We start from the raw sequence: 22,268 nt of genomic DNA on the forward strand, positions 1-22,268 counted from the left end.
AGAGAGAGAGAAACCCATCCCCCAGACTGTGTGTTCCCTGTGTGCTCTTAATTAAGGGAAATTGTGCTTGGTGCAGAGAGCTACATCTTTAAGTACTTTGTGTATCTGTTTTTGTTCCAAGTGAACGTCCCTCAATGGTGAGGATTTAGACTCCTTGATTACTGACTCTGAGGAGGGATGTCACATAATGCATCATTGTTGCAACTAAATGCCAATAACTGTGAATGTGCCTTTGTGAGATGGCCCAAAGAAAATGCAAGTACAGCAAATGTGCAGGTCCAAAACTGTTAACTACAGAAAACTGCATTAATAGAAATATCCCAGAGATGCTCCAAAAACAAATTGCTAAAGAAACTACAAGAACTGTTTATTAAAAACAGAATAAACAAGTTAAGGGGTTTTGTCCTACTCAGTTTGAGGATTTCATCAGCAGTACAGTTGTGTAAAATCTTACCATAACGGTAGATGTCCTTGCCTTCACCACTGCAGTATTCCTTACTAATGGGATTCCCTGCCATTAAGCCCTCCATCCGGCCAGTTTACAAAAGATTTCCATTGCTTTAAGGTATGCTGAACATCACCTGCTTACTCTTTGTGTAAGGTAGGCCATAAAGGTGAAGTTCAGGCGTACCATCCTCAGAACAGATTGCCCCAGTAGGAACAGCACTGCAAGGAGAATCTGCACGGCTAGGAAGGAAAAAAGACCAGGGAGATGAAGGGGAGGGAGTGAATATTGCAGCGGTGAAGGCAAGGACATCTATCGTTATAGTAAGATTTTACACAACTGTATTATGCCCTTACATTCATTGCTGCAGTATTCCTTACTAATGGGAGAGTGCAAAAGCTCAAGAAGAAACATGGGAGGAGGAAGCAGCAGAGGCTTCCAAGAAGCCATGAGGAATGGCAGCAGCAAAACCAGCTCTTGCTCTGGAGATACCATCCAACTGGTAATGTTTGGTAAAGGTATGCACAGAAGTCCATGTAGCAGCTTCAAGAATAGAATTAGCATTTAAGCCTTTGAAAAAAGCACCAGAAGAAGCCACAGCTGTAGCGGAATGAGTCTTAACAGAAAAAGGAAGGCTCTCACCATGAAATGTGTAACAAAAGGAAATGGCCTTTGAAATCCAAGTGGAAATGGTTTGCTTAGAAACAGTCAAACCTAAAGACCTAGGATGAAAAGAAACAAGTAACTGGTCAGGCTTCCTGATAGCTTTAGTTTTATCCAAGTATAATCTGAGCTGTCTATGCACATCTGCGATATGTAGCACCCTCTCACTGTCAGACTGCGGAGAGAGAAAAAAGGTAGGCATATTAAATTGTCACAACTCATTAACCACCTTGGGCCTAAAAGAAGGATTAGTACTCAAGGACACCTTGTCCTCATGAAATATCAAAAAAGGTGGACAAGCCATAAAGGCTTGCAACTCGGACACCTGTCTGGCAGAAGTAAGAGCTAACAAAAGAACTTTCTTCCAAGAACAATGTTGCAAGGAAGCTGAAAAAACAGGCTCAAAAGTAGCCTGGGTCAATTTTTCCAGAACAAAATTAAGATCCCAGGGAGAAGGAACAGGCTTCCTGGGAGGTCTGATATTAAGGGCACCTTTAAGAAACTGCTTAGCCTCAAATCTAGAAGCTAACTGGGGAGTTAAAGGCAGACAAGCAGAAAGAGCAGATAAGTGGACCTTAATAGAAGAACAGACCAAACCAGCATTGAGCAACTCGCACAAATAAGAAATAACCAAAGGAACATCCACAGAAGGTGGGTCCAGGTCACGAGAAAGACAATAAATAGAAAACCTTTTCCAGTTAGATAAGTAGGATTTCCTAGTAGTAGGTTTCCTGGCCTCCTGCAGGACCTGCAGCATGTCCTTAGAAAAAAGGTGTCTATGAGGAATCAAAACCATATCACCCACAATGTCAGTTGAAATGTGGACAGGTGGGGATGGATGAGAGATCCCTCATCTTGTGTGAGGAGATCCACCCTGTGAGGTAACTTGTGATGATTGCCCCTGGCGAGATGCAGAAGTAAAGGGAACCAGTGCTGTTGCGGCCAAAAGGGAGTCACCAAAAGATTTTGGGAGCATCCCGTTGAGTCTTGAACAGGACTCCCTGAATGAGAGGAAGGGGAGGGAATGCAGAAAGAAACATCTCCTACCAAGAAAATGGGAGGGTGTCCACTTTCCAGACCAGAGGACCTGGGACTCTGGCACAAAACAGAGGAAGTTGTTTGTTCAAAGGGGAGTTAAAGAGATTTACTTGTGGAGTACCCCACTGGTGAGCAATGTCCAGAAACACTTCCCTGTGACGTATCCATTCGTGGGATTGAGTGAAGGACCTGCTCAGATTTGTCAGCCACAATGTTCCAATCTGAAGGAATGTAAACTGCCTGAAGAGTTGCATGGTATTGGATAACCATATGCCGTACAAGAAGTGCCAGCTGGCAAAGGTAGTAGGATCTCATACCCCCCTGTTTGTTGAGATACCACATGACTGTGGTATTGTCTGTGAATACCTTGAGAGGCCCCGCAGAGAAGAGAGGATGAAAGGCCTGAAGAGCCAGTAAAAGAGCCCTCATCTCTTTGACGTTGATGTGCTGCTTCTGCTGACGAGGCGACCACACTCCCTGAACCTTCAAGGAGCCAAGCATCTGTGAACAGATCCTGAGAGGAAAGCGGAGGCTGAAATGGAAGCCCTGGATTCAGAGACAACTGCTGACTCCACCACAGAAGTCTGACCTTGAGACACGGGAGAAGAGGAACAGGAAAGTGTAAAGAATATGCATGCTGAAGCCACACGACTATAGAAACCACTGGAACTTCCTTATGTGGAGTCTGGCCAGAGGAAGCATCGGAATAGTGGAAGCCAAGAACCCCAGAGCTCTCAGAAACTCCTGGCTGAAATGTAGGCCAGGGGAAGAAGAGTTTGAAAGAAAGATGAGAGTTAATGCCTTTGGAGGAGGAGAGATGCCAGCATTGGCACCATTTGAAACCTGCAACCCAGAAAGACATGGTCTTGAGAAGGAGTCAGGGAAGACTTGTTAAAATTTATTGTGAACTCCAGGCTCTGAAGAAGAGAAATAGTAAAATGAAGATTCCAGCCTTACCTTATGCATCATCTTCTTCCAAGACGGCTGACTCTCGGGGCAGGAAGTTCCATTCATAGTAACCGCAGCAATATGCTTAAGTCGCTGGTTCTCAAGGTACAAGGAAAGAAAAGAAAACCTACTGAAAAGAGTTTTGGGGACAAATGCCTGACAAATTGAACAAGATGTATGGTCGTGAGCAGCACCAAGACAAAAAAGGCATTTATTGTGATGGTCTTTATGGGGAATCAGTCTCCCACACTGGCATTTACCCTTCCTGGATGACATTAACTCCAAACAGCACTAAACAAACCGAAAAAGTAACCAAAAACCCAACTGGGTACTTATCTGCAACTGTGAGTGAGGACTCCAGCAAACAGGAGTAAGCACAGAAAAGCCAATAAACAGGATAAACTGTAAAAAAAGGATGTATGCAACAAGACTGGTGGTTAAAACAGCATTCAGACTGGCGGAAAAAAAGTTTTGAGAATGGTATGCCTGAATGTCACTTTTATGCCCTACCTTACACAAGGAGTAAGCAGGTGATGTTCAGCATACCTTGAAGCAGTGGAAATCTTTTGTAAACTGGCTGGATGGAGAGCTTCACAGCAGGGAATCCCATTAGTAAAGAATACTGCAGCGGTGAATGTAAGTACATCTACAGCTCTCAAAACACCATTCTTATGTACTCTGCAGCATCGGTTATGCTGTTGAATTTAAAGAACAAAAGGTATCTGTTACTAAAATGCTTTTACAGATATCCTATTACATCCATTACAATTGACATAATAGTTAATAATTTCTTTATTAAAATAAAACTGTGTCATGTTGCTCTTTTATTTTATTTATTTATTGTTTTTGTATCGGGGAAAGTCCTCTGGGCCTAAAAGAGCCCATTTTCAGAAGAAAAGCTCCAACAAGAGCATAGATACAGAAAAAATATAAACATTAATTGGCACAGAAGTAGAAACAGTGTTACACATTCTGATTACAGTAATATATATATAATATATACATAAAAGCAGGGATTTATTTGGTTTGATTACAATAACATATAAAATACATACAGAATATATACATAAAAGCAGGAATTTAGTTGCCAGATGAATTCAATCAGAGAGGTATAAGCAGAGATATATTTTAATTAATTATTTATTGACATTTGATTACCCTAAGTCTGACTGGATAGGAATCTATTTTCAGCAGATGCTCAGGGAGAAAAGCTCCAAAGTATCACAAAACATTTTTTAAAAAGCATAATTATAGTCTTTAAAAGTAATTAGAAAAAAAGTTTACATAATTATACTACATTAGACATAATATGATCTTTAATACGTAATTAGTATTGTGTGCCTTTACTAGATTACATGTGTAATGCTGAACAGCCAACAATTGTGTCTATAATTTGGTTGCTTTCATCCTTAGTAGCAGAACTATAGAAATGTAATCATTTTAACCGAATGGGTTAAAATCATTGAGCCTATATTGCCACACTAATTCTTTACACTCCCAATTTATTTTCCCATGCTCAACCTGTCTGTATGATGGGCCAAGACAGTGTGGTACACAGGCCTGCTGTTATGTAAGAGCAGTATAGCTCCAGTCCAGTCTTCGAGTTGTTGTGGTCTTTCGGCTTTTCCCGGTTAGGGGTCGTCACAGCGGAACTCCGGTCCGCTAATGATTGGCAGTAGATTTTGACGAACACCGAGATGCCAGCTCGACGTTCAACCAAGGCACACCCATTTACGCATGTCTTTCGAATGCCCACCCAACCGTGGGGAGGACATGTAGACTCCACACAGAAGGCACTCCCCGCACTCCAGCCAAGAATCAAACGGGAGAACCTCTTGCTGTGAGGCAACAACGCTACCACTGCACCACTGCGGAGGTGGCCAAGTGTGTTGTGAGTAGCTTTTTAAATTGTGCTATGGAGATAATGGAGGTTGGCAGTTTATTCTAGATTTTAGGGATGACGTTTGAGAAGAGTAATTCCCTAGCTGAGTTGTTAGCTTTTGTGGTATCCAGGAGGAGTTTTTTACTGGAATGGAGGACTCTGGAAGTGGCATATGATATAAGATTTTGGAGAGCGGGACTTTATCAGGTTGATGAAGGATTTTGTGGGCAAAAGTTAATTGTTTACAGTAAAAGAGCTGAGGAAGTTCTAACCAATTTAGTTGTTTTAGAGCTGTACAGTGGTGAGACCTACATGTGGCGTCGGTGGCAAATTTGGCAATTTTATTGTAGCAGGTTTCCGGATTGGTTAGATCAGTTTTACGAAGGGTGGTCAGAATTGGGGAGACTTGTAGGAGAGTTGACAGGAGGCGTGTACAGGAGATAGAAATTTGTTTGTGTCTATAAAGAAGACCTAGTTTCTTATGAACCTTTTAATGGTTTGTGCAATGTGAATGTCAAATTTAGCATGAGATTACTGGGCTGATAACTGTTTTATTTTGGGATTCTATAGTAAAAGTTGAGGGGAAAGATCTTGATGGATGGGAGACAAGGAGTTGGGGTTCAGGATGAGTTGGGAATTGGGAATTAGTGAGCCATATTTCTGCAGATAGGAAAGATTCCCGGGTAATGGTATTGAGATGTAGTGAGGGGGCTGAGCATACTAGTGTAGAGTCATTATATAACAGATGCATGAGGAGGAGTGGAAGTGTGAAGATGGTTAGTGAATAGAGAGAAGAGTAGAGGTCCAAGGATGGAGCCTTGTGGGACCCCAAAGGTCATAGGGAAAATAATAGAATGGTGGTGACGCCACTGTACTGCCTGCTGATGTTCTGATAGGTAGCTCTGGAACCAGGTGCTAGAGCAGCTACTAAGGTTAAGGGAGGAGAGCATATTGATTAGTTTTAGTGTGATTTACCATATCAAAGGCAAGTCCAGAAATATGGCAGATACATAGAGATGTAGTGCCACGTATATGGCAGCCAAGACAGTCTAGCTAGCAAAACTGTGCAACCTTTAAGCATTAACAATCGTAGTATTGCCATGAAAACGCTGCTTAGGGTAAGTGACACGAGCAGATTCTTTCTTTTGTCTGAGATTGGTACAGCTCTACCTGACTTTTACAAAACAGAATTCATACCTAGTCACAGATCTCTTACTCAAGATGCTTACCCATACCTGTTATCTCAGCATTCGTTACATTGTTCAGCTCTGCAATTCTAACACCATATTTCCATTAATGATTCACTCAGTATTGAGCTATACATATGCAGAACCAGCTCAGCACATTGTCATTCCATTGCATCCTTGTGGACATATGCCTCAAATTCCATGTCCAACAAATCAAGGTAACTAAGCAGGTAAATAATAATAACACAGAGACTTCAGATGGATTAAATGGTCGCAGCCATGTGTTTATTGCCAATCATTGTCAATGACTTTCTCTAATAAACCAATTATTATGAGATGTGCGCAAGGCAGGAATATCGGGAGGCCATTTATTTCTTTCATAGCATTCCACTACGCCTACAGGACAACAGACAGCACTGTCGATATCCGGCCCTTTTTTATGTATCATACCCATTTCATAACAACTTTTTCACAGTTCATCCCAATTCTTCTGGGCCGCCTTACAAATCTGCCAAGGGGCCATTGCCGGGCTGATAAGTCCCTGCCAACAATCCCTTGGGGCTGTCTGGCCTGGGGAAGGTCCAGCTGAAAAGTCCTGTGACCTCCCCCCCCCCACTTGCCTTGGCCTCCCTTACCTTTCCTGCCTTCCGCTTACATGACTGCGACAGACTAGCCTGACCTATCTATCTTACCCGGAGGAGAAGGCGAAAACCTGAAAAACCCATTGGGAAAAACAGGAAATTCCTTCTCACCCCTAATGCGATCACCTTAACGGTCACCGGTTCCTGAATACCTTGTCTGACCCTGAAACTGACTGGCAACAACCCCCTGCTTTTACGAGGGGGTGGGTTGGGTGGGACAAGCTGTCCAGGTAGGGATCAAGAAGACTGATTTGGTTTGTTCCCAGCCTTTTCAATCCTTCCTCTAGCCAGCCCATCCCACCTTACCCTCCTACCTATCCTGGCCCTACCTGCCCGGGCTCCCCCCACTGAAACCTGAGTCCGAGCTGACCTGCCTCAGACAAATGGCAGCTTGCTGCGATTTGGCTTGCAATCTGTTGTTGTCTGAGATTGGTACAGCTCTACCTGACTTTTACAAAACAGAATTCATACCTAGTCACAGATCTCTTACTCAAGATGCTTACCCATACCTGTTATCTCAGCATTCGTTACATTGTTCAGCTCTGCAATTCTAACACCATATTTCCATTAATGATTCACTCAGTATTGAGCTATACATATGCAGAACCAGCTCAGCACATTGTCATTCCATTGCATCCTTGTGGACATATGCCTCAAATTCCATGTCCAACAAATCAAGGTAACTAAGCAGGTAAATAATAATAACACAGAGACTTCAGATGGATTAAATGGTCAAGCAGCCATGTGTTTATTGCCAATCATTGTCAATGACTTTCTCTAATAAACCAATTATTATGAGATGTGCGCAAGGCAGGAATATCAGGGAGGCCATTTATTTCTTTCATAGCATTCCACTACGCCTACAGGACAACAGACAGCACTGTCGATATCCGGCCCTTTTTATGTATCATACCCATTTCATAACAACTTTTTCACAGTTCATCCCAATTCTTCTGGGCTGCCTTACAATCTGCCAAGGGGGGCCATTGCCGGGCTGATAAGTCGCCTGGCAACAATCCCTTGGGGCTGTCTGGCCTGCGGAAGGTCCAGCTGAAAAGTCCTGTGACCTCCCCCCCCACTTGCCTTGGCCTCCCTTACCTTTCCTGCATTCCGCCACAGAAGGGAGGAATGTTCCTCCCTTCCGCCAGCACATCTCGACCTACTCTAGGTGAATGCCCTTCAGAGCTAAAACTGCCTGTAATTCCTTGTAAAAATACCTGTGAACCTTTTTCTTTCCGATAAATGAACCCCATCTTTCTCATACCTGTCTGGCCACCAGACCCGAATGCCAGGGTGGGGAATGTACAACCCCTTAATGGCCTTTAAAATCTTATCCATAGAATTATTAATTCTCCGTCTCATTCTTTCCACAGCTTTTATGGACCTAACCCCTTTCCATCTTTTTCTCTGTACCACTTCTGACCAACAAATAATGACGTGTGGCCAGCATTCATGTATGTAATTAATTTCCCGTACCATAGAACTAATTAAATCTTGTATTGGTTGCTGACCAATATCATTGCCCCCTAGGTGTAAGACAATGGCTGCAGGAGGTTTACCACTTCTCGCTGCTTGTTGCATTACTGTGCTAAGCTGGTGCCACCGCATTCCTGACACCCCATACCAAACTGTTTTGCCTGGAGCTTGTTCTCTTTGAAAGGGTAAGCCCGGCCTGTTCTGCACCCAGAGGTGGAGTCTCCGAACAAAGGAATAGCCAACTATCCAGATGTATTTCTGTTCTGCGGATTTGTCTGCTGAAATGCAATGAACAAGAGTTAGAGTTGTTTACACCTTACATAACTTTTATAAGCTTTGGATTTCCATCTACCCATCCTCGTAATGTCTGCCTGCGACATCCCCATTTCATGTGCATATGAGGCTGCACCTATCCGAAAAGAATGCAATGTATACCTGCTTGTGTCCAAGCCTATCAACTTAACTGCCTGCTTTAAAAGACTGCTCTCACCTGATAATGTGTAAGTGGTTCACCTTGCTGATGGCAGAAAAATGGTCCACCTAATAAACCCCTATAACCCTGGTACTCCAATAACACTTTAGTCACATTCCATTCTAACCCCTGCGGGCTAACTACTCTTACCCATTGACCTTTGCCTTCCTGATCAGTTTTAGATTTCGCCACATAAATCCAGGTGTCATCACCCAGCACGTGTACATGTTCTAAAGGCAGTACTGTCCCTTGGCTTTTCTTGTTCGGTTGGACAATTTCCGACCATCTAAATGCCCCACAAAAAGCCAGCAGAAACGCAGCCTTAAATAATGATACCTCATAAGTAGAGAAACAAACCTCTGAAACCGCAATCCATAACTTGCCTAATACAGCTGGACCTATAGGGTATCTCTTATCCATCCTCTTGGGTGTTTGTCTCCCCCAACCTTTAAACATCGCACGTACTTGGAAAGTGTTAGCTAGATCTTCCAAACCCAAAGCCTGATGGAACCAATTCAAGGCTGACAATGTGCTTCTGGCTCTGCTCAGGCTCCAACCTTTTTCTTTCATCACCATGATATAAGACCTGATTTGGTGAGGTGGAAAAGGCCAAATGGATTCCCAGCCTCTCTTTATTCTAGTTTGCAAGAACTGTTGTATACATTTATTGTACCTTACCCTTGTTCTTCTACTGAGAGAATTACACATTAGCAACCATTGTCATCTGTCCATAAGGCCCATAATTGAACTGGCACTGGTGTCGGAGAAGGAGTCGCCCTTGGGGACAGCGACCGGAAACGGGGCCACTGCAAACGAGAAAGGGCATCTGCCAATGAGTTATCGATGCCAGGAATGTGTTGTGCCTTAACTGTCACATTAAATGTCAAACACTTAAATGTAAAATATCTCATCATCCTACCTAATACCCCTTCCCCCCCCCAGCTGATTATTGACTATATGCACTACACTATTGTTGTCAGAACGCAGCCAGACTACTCTGTTTTTCATTTGTGCTCCCCAAATTTAGAATGCCACCACTACTGGGAAAAATTCCATATCTGCGATTGAAATATCTACCCTGTTTTTCAATTGAGACGGCCAAGCCATGCATTGATCTTGAAAATAACCCCCAAAGCCAATTCCCCCCGCTGCATCTGTAAACAACTGAGCGGGAGGTAGCTGGTCTCTCTCCTGCCAAATTGCTATCCCATTGTAGTCTGATAAGAAACTCCACCACACACCTAGATCCTCCTTCATACCTTGTGTGATCCTAATCCGATGGTGTGGCTTTCTGCACCCTGACCCCTTAGCAGCTAAGCGCCTCATAAATGAGCGTCCTACAGGAATCACTTTGCATGCAAAATTCATTAACCCTACTAATTCTTGTAACTGTTTAAGGGTTATCTTATTCTGTGTTAGCACTTGACTTAAGAGTAGTCGTAATTTCTGCACCTTGTCAATAGAAAGCCTGCACTGCCCATTGAAGCTATCAATCTCTATACCCAGGAAAGCCAATCTGTTTGTCGGGCCCTCTGTTTTATCCCTTGCTAGCGGCACCCCTAACTCCCTGCATACCTGTTGAAATGTATCCAACGCTTGTTGACATTCCCCTGTGTCCTCCTTCCCAATGAATAGAAAGTCATCTAAATAATGAACAACTCTGTCTTCCCCTACCCGCTGAGCCACCAACCAGTGTAAGAAGGAACTGAATTTCTCAAAAGTAGCACATGCTATTGAACAACCCATAGGCATGCATTTATCCATGAAATACTGGCCTTCAAATGCCAAACCTAACCACCCTTGGTCTTTAGATGCAATGGGTAAAAGTCTGAAAGCAGACTCTGTCAGCTTTTGCCATAAGGGCCCCTCTTCCCTTCTCCATGACTTTCTTAAGAGCTTCATCAAAAGACGCATAATGCACTGAAGTCCCTACCCCATTTATGTAATCATTTACCGAATTTCCTTGTGGATAGGATAAGTGGTGAATAAGCCGAAATTCACCAGCTTTTTTTTTGGGTACTACACCGATAGGAGAAACTTTAAATGCTCTTCCTGGTGGGCAGGTAAATGGGCCTGCCAGTCTGCCCGCTTCCAATTCTTTATTTATCTTTGCTCTAACTATGTCCGGATGCTCTTCTGCTGACTTCAAGTTCTTGACCCAAACCCCTTGCTTCCTACCTTTTGCTGGTATCTTGAAGCCCTTGGTGAATCCCTCTTGTAGTAATGCTGCTGCTTCTCTATCTGGATATGCTTTGAGCCATTCCCTTAAAATATCCCCTTTACCGCTGGGAGATGGAGCTGCACTTTAAAGGTGGCGGTGAGTAAAAACTTTTGTTCTGGGGGTTTGAGAGACTAAAACAAGCCTTGGCTGGGTGGTTTACCTTACCACAAGCCATGCATTGATGCTTAAATCTACACTGAAGTTGATTCCGACACTGACCGAAGTTGTACTGATAACACTTTCCAGCACTCCCGTCTGTTCTGTCCCATTGGTTGTCTGTTGTTAAACCGAACCTATAAGTGTTATACCCATTCTGATTAACTGAAAAACCACAATCTGTTGTTGCTGCATCTCCGCTTGTATCTAGCCAGCACAAAAGCCCCAAATCCAACCATGCCCAAGACCTCTCTGGGTATGACTGCCTCATCCTTCTGTAGTCCTCATCATACCTCAACCATCTGTTGCCCCCTTGAGCAAAGCGCATCGTGGTTACCCTATTAAAGTGCGACCACATGTCTTTTGCTTTAGTAGAACATCTATCACCTAAAATTTGAGCATAAATGGAGTAACCAATCGCCCAGTTTTCCCATGTTCTTCTTACTTGTAACCTCCTTTTTTTGGCTACTGAATGTTCAACCCTGCCATCCTTATCTCTTTCCTTTTCTTCATCCTCCCTGTTCAACAATGAAAATATATCTATGTATTCCCCACTTGCAATCTGTTGTTTCACTTTTTCACTTAAATGAAAACCTAGTGGTAAGTCTAACGTAACTGCACCACTGTACTTAACTAGTTCTGAGTCTCCCTTCCCCCCTTCCAGCACAGTCTGACCCTTGTTTCCTTGATGCATTACTTTATCATCATCCTGTTTACCTTTGAGCTGAGCTAATAAAGCTCCCATCTGGTCTAAAAGTGCATTGTTAGTTTGGGAGCCCCCTACTGTTGTGGCTGACTCAGAGTCCGCTGCTGTCTGCTTGTTGTCAATCCCAACCATGTCCCTCAAAGTATCTTGACGCTGTGAAATGATTTGATTAACCTTGCAGTGTTCTCCAGGCAAAGATTCATAGTACATTAATTCCTCATCTAATATACCTTGGCTTTGTAACCACTGCAAACACTTCTGATCCATAATAGGCATATTCTTACCTTCCCTCTTGCGCTTTTTGCAGTACTGCTTGAGGCACCTGCCCTGACCCTACTATCTGGTGAAACAGATCCTCCCACCATGATCTCCCTTTTATGCTCAACAAGGTCTGCATTTGTGTTTGCATTTGAGGATCCATCAAGTCAGTGAAAACACAAGACATACCCGTTAGCGTAATTAGGATTTTTTTTTTTTTAGTTATACAAAGTAGGAAAGTGCTTTAACTAAGTTTGTGTTTCACTAACCCGACTGATTCTACTAAATCTCATTCTTTTCAGTCTTCCTTAATGAATTTAACACCAGTAAAGAGTAACATTGATCTAACCAGCCCCTCCATGCTTACGCTACCACAGTTTAGAATTGAGTTATATTCAGGAAAGTTAATAATTAACACAAATACAAGCAATGGGCTCTTGTGTACTGAAGCTTCCTGTTAACTGTACCTCTCAAGCCCCGCCATATGTCTACCTCAGGCCCGAGCTCACAGGCCTAGCCATGTTGCTTCAGCAGGCCTTAGCTGTTACTAAAATGCTTTTACAGATATCCTATTACATCCATTACAATTGACATAATAGTTAATAATTTCTTTATTAAAATAAAACTGTGTCATGTTGCTCTTTTATTTTATTTATTTATTGTTTTTGTTTACCGGGAAAGTCCTCTGGGCCTAAAAGAGCCCATTTTCAGAAGAAAAGCTCCAACAAGAGCATAGATACAGAAAAAATATAAACATTAATTGGCACAGAAGTAGAAACAGTGTTACACATTCTGATTACAGTAATATATATATATAATATATACATAAAAGCAGGGATTTATTTGGTTTGATTACAATAACATATAAAATACATACAGAATATATACATAAAAGCAGGAATTTAGTTGCCAGATGAATTCAATCAGAGAGGTATAAGCAGAGATATATTTTAATTAATTATTTATTGACATTGGGAGGGTGGCCTAATGGTTAAGGTGTTTGCCTTACAAAAACAACAAGGCGGTTTGAGTTTGAGTCAGGATAACTGGCTAGGCTTAAAATGGCTCGCAGGGGCAGTTAGCTTAGTACTGATCTATGATCTATTTGATTACCCTAAGTCTGACTGGATAGGAATCTATTTTCAGCAGATGCTCAGGGAGAAAAGCTCCAAAGTATCACAAAACATTTTTTAAAAAGCATAATTATAGTCTTTAAAAGTAATTAGAAAAAAAGTTTACATAATTATACTACATTAGACATAATATGATCTTTAATACGTAATTAGTATTGTGTGCCTTTACTAGATTACATGTGTAATGCTGAACAGCCAACAATTGTGTCTATAATTTGGTTGCTTTCATCCTTAGCAGCAGAACTATACAAATGTAATCATTTTAACCGAATGGGTTAAAATCATTGAGCCTATATTGCCACACTAATTCTTTACATTCCCAATTTATTTTCCCATGCTCAACCTGTCTGTATGATGGGCCAAGACAGTGTGGTACACAGGCCTGCTGTTATGTAAGAGCAGTATAGCTCCAGTCCAGTCTTCGAGTTGTTGTGGTCTTTCGGCTTTTCCCGGTTAGGGGTCGTCACAGCGGAACTCCGGTCCGCTAATGATTGGCAGTAGATTTTGACGAACACCGAGATGCCAACTCGACGTTCAACCAAGGCACACCCATTTACGCATGTCTTTCGAATGCCCACCCAACCGTGGGGAGGACATGTAGACTCCACACAGAAGGCACTCCCCGCACTCCAGCCAAGAATCAAACGGGAGAACCTCTTGCTGTGAGGCAACAACGCTACCACTGCACCACTGCGGAGGTGGCCAAGTGTGTTGTGAGTAGCTTTTTAAATTGTGCTATGGAGATAATGGAGGTTGGCAGTTTATTCTAGATTTTAGGGATGACGTTTGAGAAGAGTAATTCCCTAGCTGAGTTGTTAGCTTTTGTGGTATCCAGGAGGAGTTTGTTACTGGAATGGAGGACTCGAAGTGGCATATGGTATAAGATTTTGGAGAGCGGGACTTTATCAGGTTGATGAAGGATTTTGTGGGCAAAAGTTAATTGTTTACAGTAGAAGAGCTGAGGAAGTTCTAACCAATTTAGTTGTTTTAGAGCTGTACAGTGGTGAGACCTACATGTGGCGTCGGTGGCAAATTTGGCAATTTTATTGTAGCAGGTTTCCGGATTGGTTAGATCAGTTTTACGAAGGGTGGTCAGAATTGGGGAGACTTGTAGGAGAGTTGACAGGAGGCGTGTACAGGAGATAGAAATTTGTTTGTGTCTATAAAGAAGACCTAGTTTCTTATGAACCTTTTAATGGTTTGTGCAATGTGAATGTCAAATTTAGCATGAGATTACTGGGCTGATAACTGTTTTATTTTGGGATTCTATAGTAAAAGTTGAGGGGAGAGATCTTGATGGATGGGAGACAAGGAGTTGGGGTTCAGGATGAGTTGGGAATTGGGAATTAGTGAGCCATATTTCTGCAGATAGGAAAGACTCCCGGGTAATGGTATTGAGATGTAGTGAGGGGGCTGAGCATACTAGTGTAGAGTCATTATATAACAGATGCATGAGGAGTGGAAGTGTGAAGATGGTTAGTGAATAGAGAGAAGAGTAGAGGTCCAAGGATGGAGCCTTGTGGGACCCCAAAGGTCATAGGGAAAATAATAGAATGGTGGTGACGCCACTGTACTGCCTGCTGATGTTTTGATAGGTAGCTCTGGAACCAGGTGCTAGAGCAGCTACTAAGGTTAAGGGAGGAGAGCATATTGATTAGTTTTAGTGTGATTTGCCATATCAAAGGCAAGTCCAGAAATATGGCAGATACATAGAGATGTAGTGCCACGTATATGGCAGCCAAGACAGTCTAGCTAGCAAAACTGTGCAACCTTTAAGCATTAACAATCGTAGTATTGCCATGAAAACGCTGCTTAGGGTAAGTGACACGAGCAGATTCTTTCTTTTCTCTTGAGTAGGTCTTTATGTACTACGCGGCACGTAGTGAAAAAGGTAGCCTTGCACAGGCTTAGTTCATCGGTTTAATAATGTGTTAACCTGAAATATCAAAGTTTACGAAATAATTCGTTACATTTACTAAGGCTGAATTAGGTGGCAAGATTACAGCGCAATGCTTAAATCAACCGCAATCGAGCGGTAAAAGTGCAGCAATTTGGATCCATTCTGCTGTGAAAACGCACTGACACCCTACTGTGCTTACACGTTCGCTTCTCTAGAGGCTTTTATGGTGCTTCGACACACACCTCTCAAGTGTCCCAGATTTTGACTCTCATTTTAGCTCGTTTTCTTGTAATCCCTGATAAAACTGGTGCCTTTTGAAGAAAACGTGAAATACATTTTATAAATAATGACAATAATTCCAGACTTCTTTTACTTCAGGAAATGGATATTAATTTACGTTATCTTATTCTACCAGTGTTTCACGTTGCAAGTACTAAGTATCTCTCTTATTTCTGGAGTTATCACAGTCTGGTTGAATGCTATGTTTCGACACAGCCAGTGCTGTGCTGCTCATGTTGTCCACTAAAGTGCATAGGCACGTACTGCCGCATCTCTTAATTGTCCCTGACTACGCCTGCAGAATGTCCCCGATAGTAAATACTTCGTATTTTCCTGTCCCTCTTGTTTTTTTTTTCCCTCTGGTAAATTGTCGAGATGAGGCTCACAAGTGTCAGACAGTAGAGTTTCATGCGTTTTATTCAGAAAAATGCTTATTGATGTAAAACCTGCTCTACTTACTTTTTAAGCAAAGTAAACCAGTTAAATAATAATTGAGTAATTACAATTGTCCGTCATTTCGGTCTGACTTTGTCCAAAATTCTTGAGCCAATATGTTCAGAGGTACGCTTATTGTAGTATATCTGAAGCAGGGTAAGGGGTCAGTACTTTCACTTTCGTATAACCTATTCAAACTATCTTACGCGTCAGTTGTTTGGTAGGACAGAAACACACCAGGCTCAGAGTAGTAGGGTTTGTACTTTCACCTTCAACATCAGCGCCACAAAAGCTCACCTCGCAGAACACTAGATTTTATGCACAATCCTTTAGTAGTGCGAGATCGTAAATAAGGCGTGTAAGCGGAGATCACCCACGAACGTCTAGCCGGCACTGTTTACGTGACGTTTAGGTCTCTTGAGTACTGTCAAAATGGAGAGCGTGTCTGGTGACGTCAGACTGTAAACATAAAGTCGCGCAGGCAAGTAATGCGCACCGCCCACGGTGTAAGAGGAGCTGGTCTGCGCGCGCGGCACACTTTGGTTACTAGTGTTTTGGAAAACTGTTATTATTACAATGTCTCAAGATGGCGGAATTGGCAGAATTAAAGGTAACATTTTAAACATTCCATGGTCGCGCATAATTTCGGTTCGAAACACATTTGCGGTCCAGTTTCATTGTCATTATGGAAAGGTGGAGTGTCTCAGACTTCAGGCACTGTACAGCTAGGCCGCTGTCTGCGCTGAAGGCTTTCAAGTTGCTGTTCCGGTGTGAGCAAAGACTGACCGCTTGAAGGGTGGTTGGTTTTGTTTTCTGCCATCAGGATTTGGCAACTGGTGAACTAGGTGGCATTCCCGGCACCGCACATGTAGCTGTTTGTTTTTGATGGTATGAGGCTTGGTGGATGCTCCTGTCTGCTATGGATCTTGTGGTCTGGACGCACAGTTGTTAGTGCTAATGCTAACGCCCTGGGGAAGTTGCAGCCCAGATACCAATGTCTGAGTTCAAGTGTCAAATCAGACCTCCCAGGCAAAGCGATCCTACTATAACTTCTGTTAACACATATGTTTGTGTATTTTCCACACATTCCTTACTGTTGGGGACGCAATGTGGTGTGATACAGTTGTGCTTTCAGAATCTGAAGCTCAGAGATCTCGGATTTGTTGAGAGTTGTAGTTTCTGGTGGTGTCTGTGTATCTGTTTCCAGTTCAAATTGAGTTACTTTCTACTGTCCTGAACTGTTGAAGAGTGTGGTGGGAAGTCTTCAGAATTCTTCTATATGTATGCCAAAGCACACGGGTGTGAGTATGCGTTACTGATGAGATAGGACTGCTTGTGTATATGTATCTATACACACACACCCATATGTGTGAGTAATCGGTGTATATTTGTATGCAAAAACACACGCGCGTTTGTTTTACATACATCTAGGGTTACCACCTTTTCAAATGCCCAAAGTGGGACACTTTTTGTAGAAACTCAGATTTTGCAAGGCAAAACATACCCATGGCCAGTACAAAGGACAGAACTTCACTTTTTTGTCTAAATTGGAGCTTATTCTTGTATCATTTTAGTTGCTAGTTCTGTTTCTTATAACATTTAGGTGTTTCAGATACAAAATAACTGTTTTATGCAACTAGAAAATATAGGATTTTTTTTGCCCTAAAAATCTCAGGACATTTGCCATTTTGTCAATTTTTTTTCCAGGACACAACTGCCCAAAGAGGGACTGTTCCTCTTAAAGTGGGACAGGTGGTAACCCTACATACATCTGCTTACACAAGTGATGTGTATGTACCACAGACATGTTTGGAGTTGTAAAGCAGAAATTTGTCAGAACTGTTAGAAATATTATTGTGAATTAGTACCATAAGGAAGAGTGTGGAAAGTGATGTAGCAGCAGTTTCCCCAAAGATCTAGAGGTAATCCTGACTTGCACAGCCATCAAGATCAAGAAGAATCAACTTCACACAGTTTGTTGTCAGCAGTGGTGGGAGGAGGGAACACTTGCAGTTAGAATGTACTTTGGATTGTTTCTAACATGGATGGTTTTAAATTTATAGTGATCTAGAAGGTCTTAGATGGGGGAAGCACATTACAAGTAGCTCCTCTTTGGATGTCTGTCCCTGCAGAGAGTATCAAAGGAAAACCATTGGCTAATGAGTCTGTCTTGTGAAAAGCTGGATCTGATTGGTCTTGCTGCTTGACAAGATCCCTCTTTTGTACAGGAGAATTTATTTACCAGTTAAGAGAATGTATGCTTCATTTAATATGTGGAACAGGTGGAATTTTAAAAGGACTCCACAGCAGAAGTAATTTGTAACTTAGTGGTCGTGTGCATAGAGTTTCATTTTATGCATATTTATATATAGTGTGTATATATATATATATATATATATATATATATATATATATATATATATTTATAATACTGCAGTGGTGGTGCTGCGGTAGCATTGTCCTGTTAGATTCTCATCTAAAGCGTCTTCTGTGTGGAGACATGCGTGAATGGACGTACCTTCATTGAAGGTTGTGCGTCAGGGCTGGCAACTCGGTATGAAAAAATGTACTGCCAATCATTAGTGGATCGGAGTTCCGCTGTGGCGACCCCTAAAAGCCGAAAGATAACAACTACAACATATTTTTTTATAATGTAAATACACATCTATAAAGAATTATTCAGATAGTGTATAAAGGAGCCATTGAGGTGAAGTATGCTGAGACCTTTTTTTTCTCCTCGGGAATGCATCAATCCCTATAAGATGCTTAGAGTAAGTAAGGGGTAGGCGATTAAGAACCGAAGCCCTCATGTTGGAGGGTTATTTTTTCCCTAGCTGCTTAATGAGTTGCAGTAGAGATAATGAATCCTTCAATATAGTTGTGTGCGCAAGTGTACACGTATTTGTGAATTGATATGTTTTTATATATGGATGCGTTCTGTGTGTGTAATGCAGGCATCTTATTTTGGGTGTACATGTAGTTGCACATGTGTATGCATCTGTATAATTTTGTGATACCAGCCAGGTAAGGCTATAATAGTAGTAAAAAGTTATATTTTATAGGTATTTGTGTTCTTGTTTAATTAAAGCCACACAGTTCATCTAATTCTGTAATAGTTATACTTTCTAAAAAGTTAAGTTATTGCACTGTGCATGCAAAACACAGGCATAAGAACAATTTAAAAAAACCCTGGCTGACCTTAAGCAATTTTCCTATATCTGTAATTAAAGTTTTGCAGTACGCTTTTCCTGTTCACTTTACTGTATAAAAAAATCTTTCACACTCACAAAAGTAACACTGCTCACTTAAATTTATGTATTTACTAGTTTACCTTTGATTGCCAAGAAAGTTTGACTGGGCAGACCCCCTTTTCCGCAAAGGCCGAAAATGTTATACATTTGCTCATGTTATTTGCATGAACTAACATATAACACAGCTTTATATAGTTTAACAGTTGTTCCCCATCTTAAGTACGCTGTACAGTATTTATATCATGTTAATGTCACACACCATATAAAGCAAATTCAGCATCGTTGTACAACTAATGTATAAAGTCGCATTAAAATTTTAGTAAATGGTCAGCAGATGAGGCATATAGATTTTATCCAGTCACTTGATACATGTAAACAGGTGACGGTGTGAGGATTTTTCATCCTTACTTGATTTGGCTGCTTGGGGGGGGGGCTTGGTAATGGTGCTATTACAAAGGCAAAATAGTTGAATTGATGGGTATAATTTCATTAGAATTTTAAAATATAGATAGGGAAATAAGGGAGCTTGATGGTGAATTTTAAAATATAGATGGGGAAATAAGGGAGCTTGGTAGTGGGGTTGTTACAAATGCAGGATTGTTGTACTGAGTGCTTACATGGAGATTTTAAGTAGTAGACAAGATAAGTGTTCCATAGTCCAATACATTTTCTGAGCAGGCTGGTGGCAGAGTATCTGAACTGTAGAGGATGTTGTGGGCAGTCTTAATGTGAGTGTAGAGTAATAGATTATTAGCTCTGGCCGTTTAAGAAACTGAAGTGAAAGGTAATGATGTGTTTAGTTAATGTGGTTTGGCTAGCTGAAAGGACTGTAGACTAGTCAGAAGTTATAAGGCATACAGAAGAACAAGGAGTGCATGGGTTTGCACTACAGTCTTGCATGCATGGTGTGTTAGGTTCATCTTTATAAAGAAGTCTTCGTTTAAGGAAGGTTTTGAACTGCATGTTAGATGTACTCATCACATTTTTATCTGTGGTCAATTATTATACCCAGTAGTTTGTGTTTTGTACTAGCTCAGTTCTAGTATTATTCGCTGATCATATTTTTAAGTTGCAGTAGTTTGGTTCCTTTGTTGGGAGTTGCAAATACCATTGGCTTAATTTGCTTTGAATTTAGGAGCCAGATCAGTTTAGCCATCTTTCAGCATTTCTAAAGACATAAATCGTCTTGTATGACTGAAGAGGTTGCACATATTAGAGTTGAATCATCTGTATATTGAATTCAATTTGCAGGGCAAGAGACTGTATGGATTTTATTTTTAATTGTATTATTAGAGTAATTGTTGTAGTATTGAACTCTGTGGCACATCTGATGTTTGTTGAGTTGACAGCTCATCTGCTCAACATACTGTGTCCTGTAGCTAAGGTAACTTTTAAACATTTGATTGTACTGTGTGTGAGGTGCATTTCTTTGAGTTTAGAAAGTTATATGGCTTGGGGAGATGTTTATATCACAGCTTTAGGGTAGCACAGTGGGTAGCGTTGTTACCTCACAGCAAGAGGTTCCCTGGTTTGATTCTCAGCTGGGTTGCCTTCTGTGTGGAGACCACATGTCCTCCCTGTGCTTATGTGAGTTTCCTCTGGGTGCTCCGGTTTCCTCCCAAAGACATGCAGTGGGTGGATTGGACAATCTAAATTGGCCATTAGTGTGAGTGTATGTACCAGGTGTGTAGTGTGGAAGAGCTGCCCTGGCTGGGCCAGACACCTGGCGGTGTAAACCTTGGCTCTAGAGGATTGTCGCTTTTGAAGTGATACCCTGATCCCATGTGTAAAAAATGAGGAAAGGGATTGTGGATGAATAGATAGGAAACCGTTTATACCAGATGCTTTGGATAGGTCAATAAATGGGATGTAACAATTTTACCTTGATTTTGCTTTTCTTGGGCCTAGTTTATGAAAGCTAGTAATGCTGTGTATGTTGTGGGGCTGGCCTAGATCCATGCTGTGTTGTGGAAAAGTAATATGTTTTTTGTTAACGCAGATGTGCAGTGACTTCTGCAGCTGTTTGAGGTATTTTGCTGAAGTCTTTCTTCTGCAAGAAGTAGGCTTAAGCTTTTGTTTTTTTTTTTTTTTTTTTTTAATTCTGTGAGTAGGACTTTGAGATAGAGGTGACATCATCTTCATCAATTACTTCTGTATTGGATTAAGGAAGTGGGATTATTGGCATTTATGTGGTATGAAGCAAAACTGCATGCAGTATTGCAGTTTACTCAGAAAATGTTTTTTTTTTTTTTTGACTGTATTTGTTTACTAGTTTTCCTAGGGTTTTTTTTAAGTAGCTTTTAGAATGGTACTCCAAGGTTTTACAAGTGCAGATATTGATGCAGATAGTCATTTTTTCAAAATGCAATTACCTTTTATCTCTGTTCTGCAGTAACTCTTACATTGCGCTCTCCTCCAGATGTAAAGAGTTGACTTGATTTGACCATTTTCCTACTCTTGAGATGCAAGGGAATTTGGGAAGGAAGGTTTTGTTTAAATGAGTTACTGCATCATCTAAAGGCTGTGTTTTTACTAGGTTCATAAATAAGTACTAGGTTAGATGCCCCTGGATGCTAACCGGTTTCCCTTTTTGTGCTCTAATTAACCTGTCCGTTTGGTTAGATATCTGTCTTAACCCATCACATGGTCGATAATTATATATTACCCCGATGAGAATAACTGGGATTATACCATAGATAATTTGAGGTGACTCGTGCATAGGATAAAGCATTTAGGAGCCGCCTCTGTCCATTAGTCATACGGGGCAGTTCTGGGATAAATTTTCCTTTTCCCATCCACAGATCCAGGTTGTGCTTGAATATGGACAGGGATGAACTTCATTTTATATCTGGGGAGTCTTTTCCAGAGCAGCGGTATCCTCTGTGCAATGCACCTGTCTCTTCAAACCATTCTCCTGATGTTGCTGAAGAGATTTTGATTCCTACACAAAGTATTTTGGATGCCATTTGTTTTGCTGATCTGCAGTAAATCTGTCAGTATTGGGTCAGAAGATGCTTTGCGTACTAGACACATGTCATCTCTTAGCAGTCTGTAGGATACAGAGTATAGTGACTGGGCTTTGAATGTCCACGTAGGACATGTTATTTAGGCCTTGTATCCTTTTATTATGGTGTCTGTGGGGCGTTCTAGTTGTTGCATGTGTCTGGACAGATATGC

General features: G+C 41.5%; 1 protein-coding gene across 2 annotated transcripts in view; it reads left to right on the forward strand.

Annotated features, from left to right (window-relative positions):
- PIAS3 (protein inhibitor of activated STAT 3) overlaps positions 1–22,268 on the forward strand; it is a 1,163,468-nt gene that overhangs the window by 101,591 nt on the left and 1,039,609 nt on the right. The window contains exon 1 of one of the 2 annotated variants that reach the window (XM_044079721.1): positions 16,322–16,450. The exons of the other annotated variant lie outside the window; for it this stretch is intronic. Coding sequence (XP_043935656.1) covers positions 16,427–16,450 — 24 coding nt within the window. The 5' untranslated portion in view covers positions 16,322–16,426. Of the gene's footprint in view, positions 1–16,321; positions 16,451–22,268 lie in introns of those variants that run through there. 2 annotated transcript variants of the gene reach the window in all.

Source organism: Protopterus annectens, chromosome 8.part0 (assembly GCF_019279795.1).
Source record: "Protopterus annectens isolate FY-2018-M chromosome 8.part0, PAN1.0, whole genome shotgun sequence".
NCBI classification, from domain to species: domain Eukaryota; kingdom Metazoa; phylum Chordata; order Ceratodontiformes; family Protopteridae; genus Protopterus; species Protopterus annectens.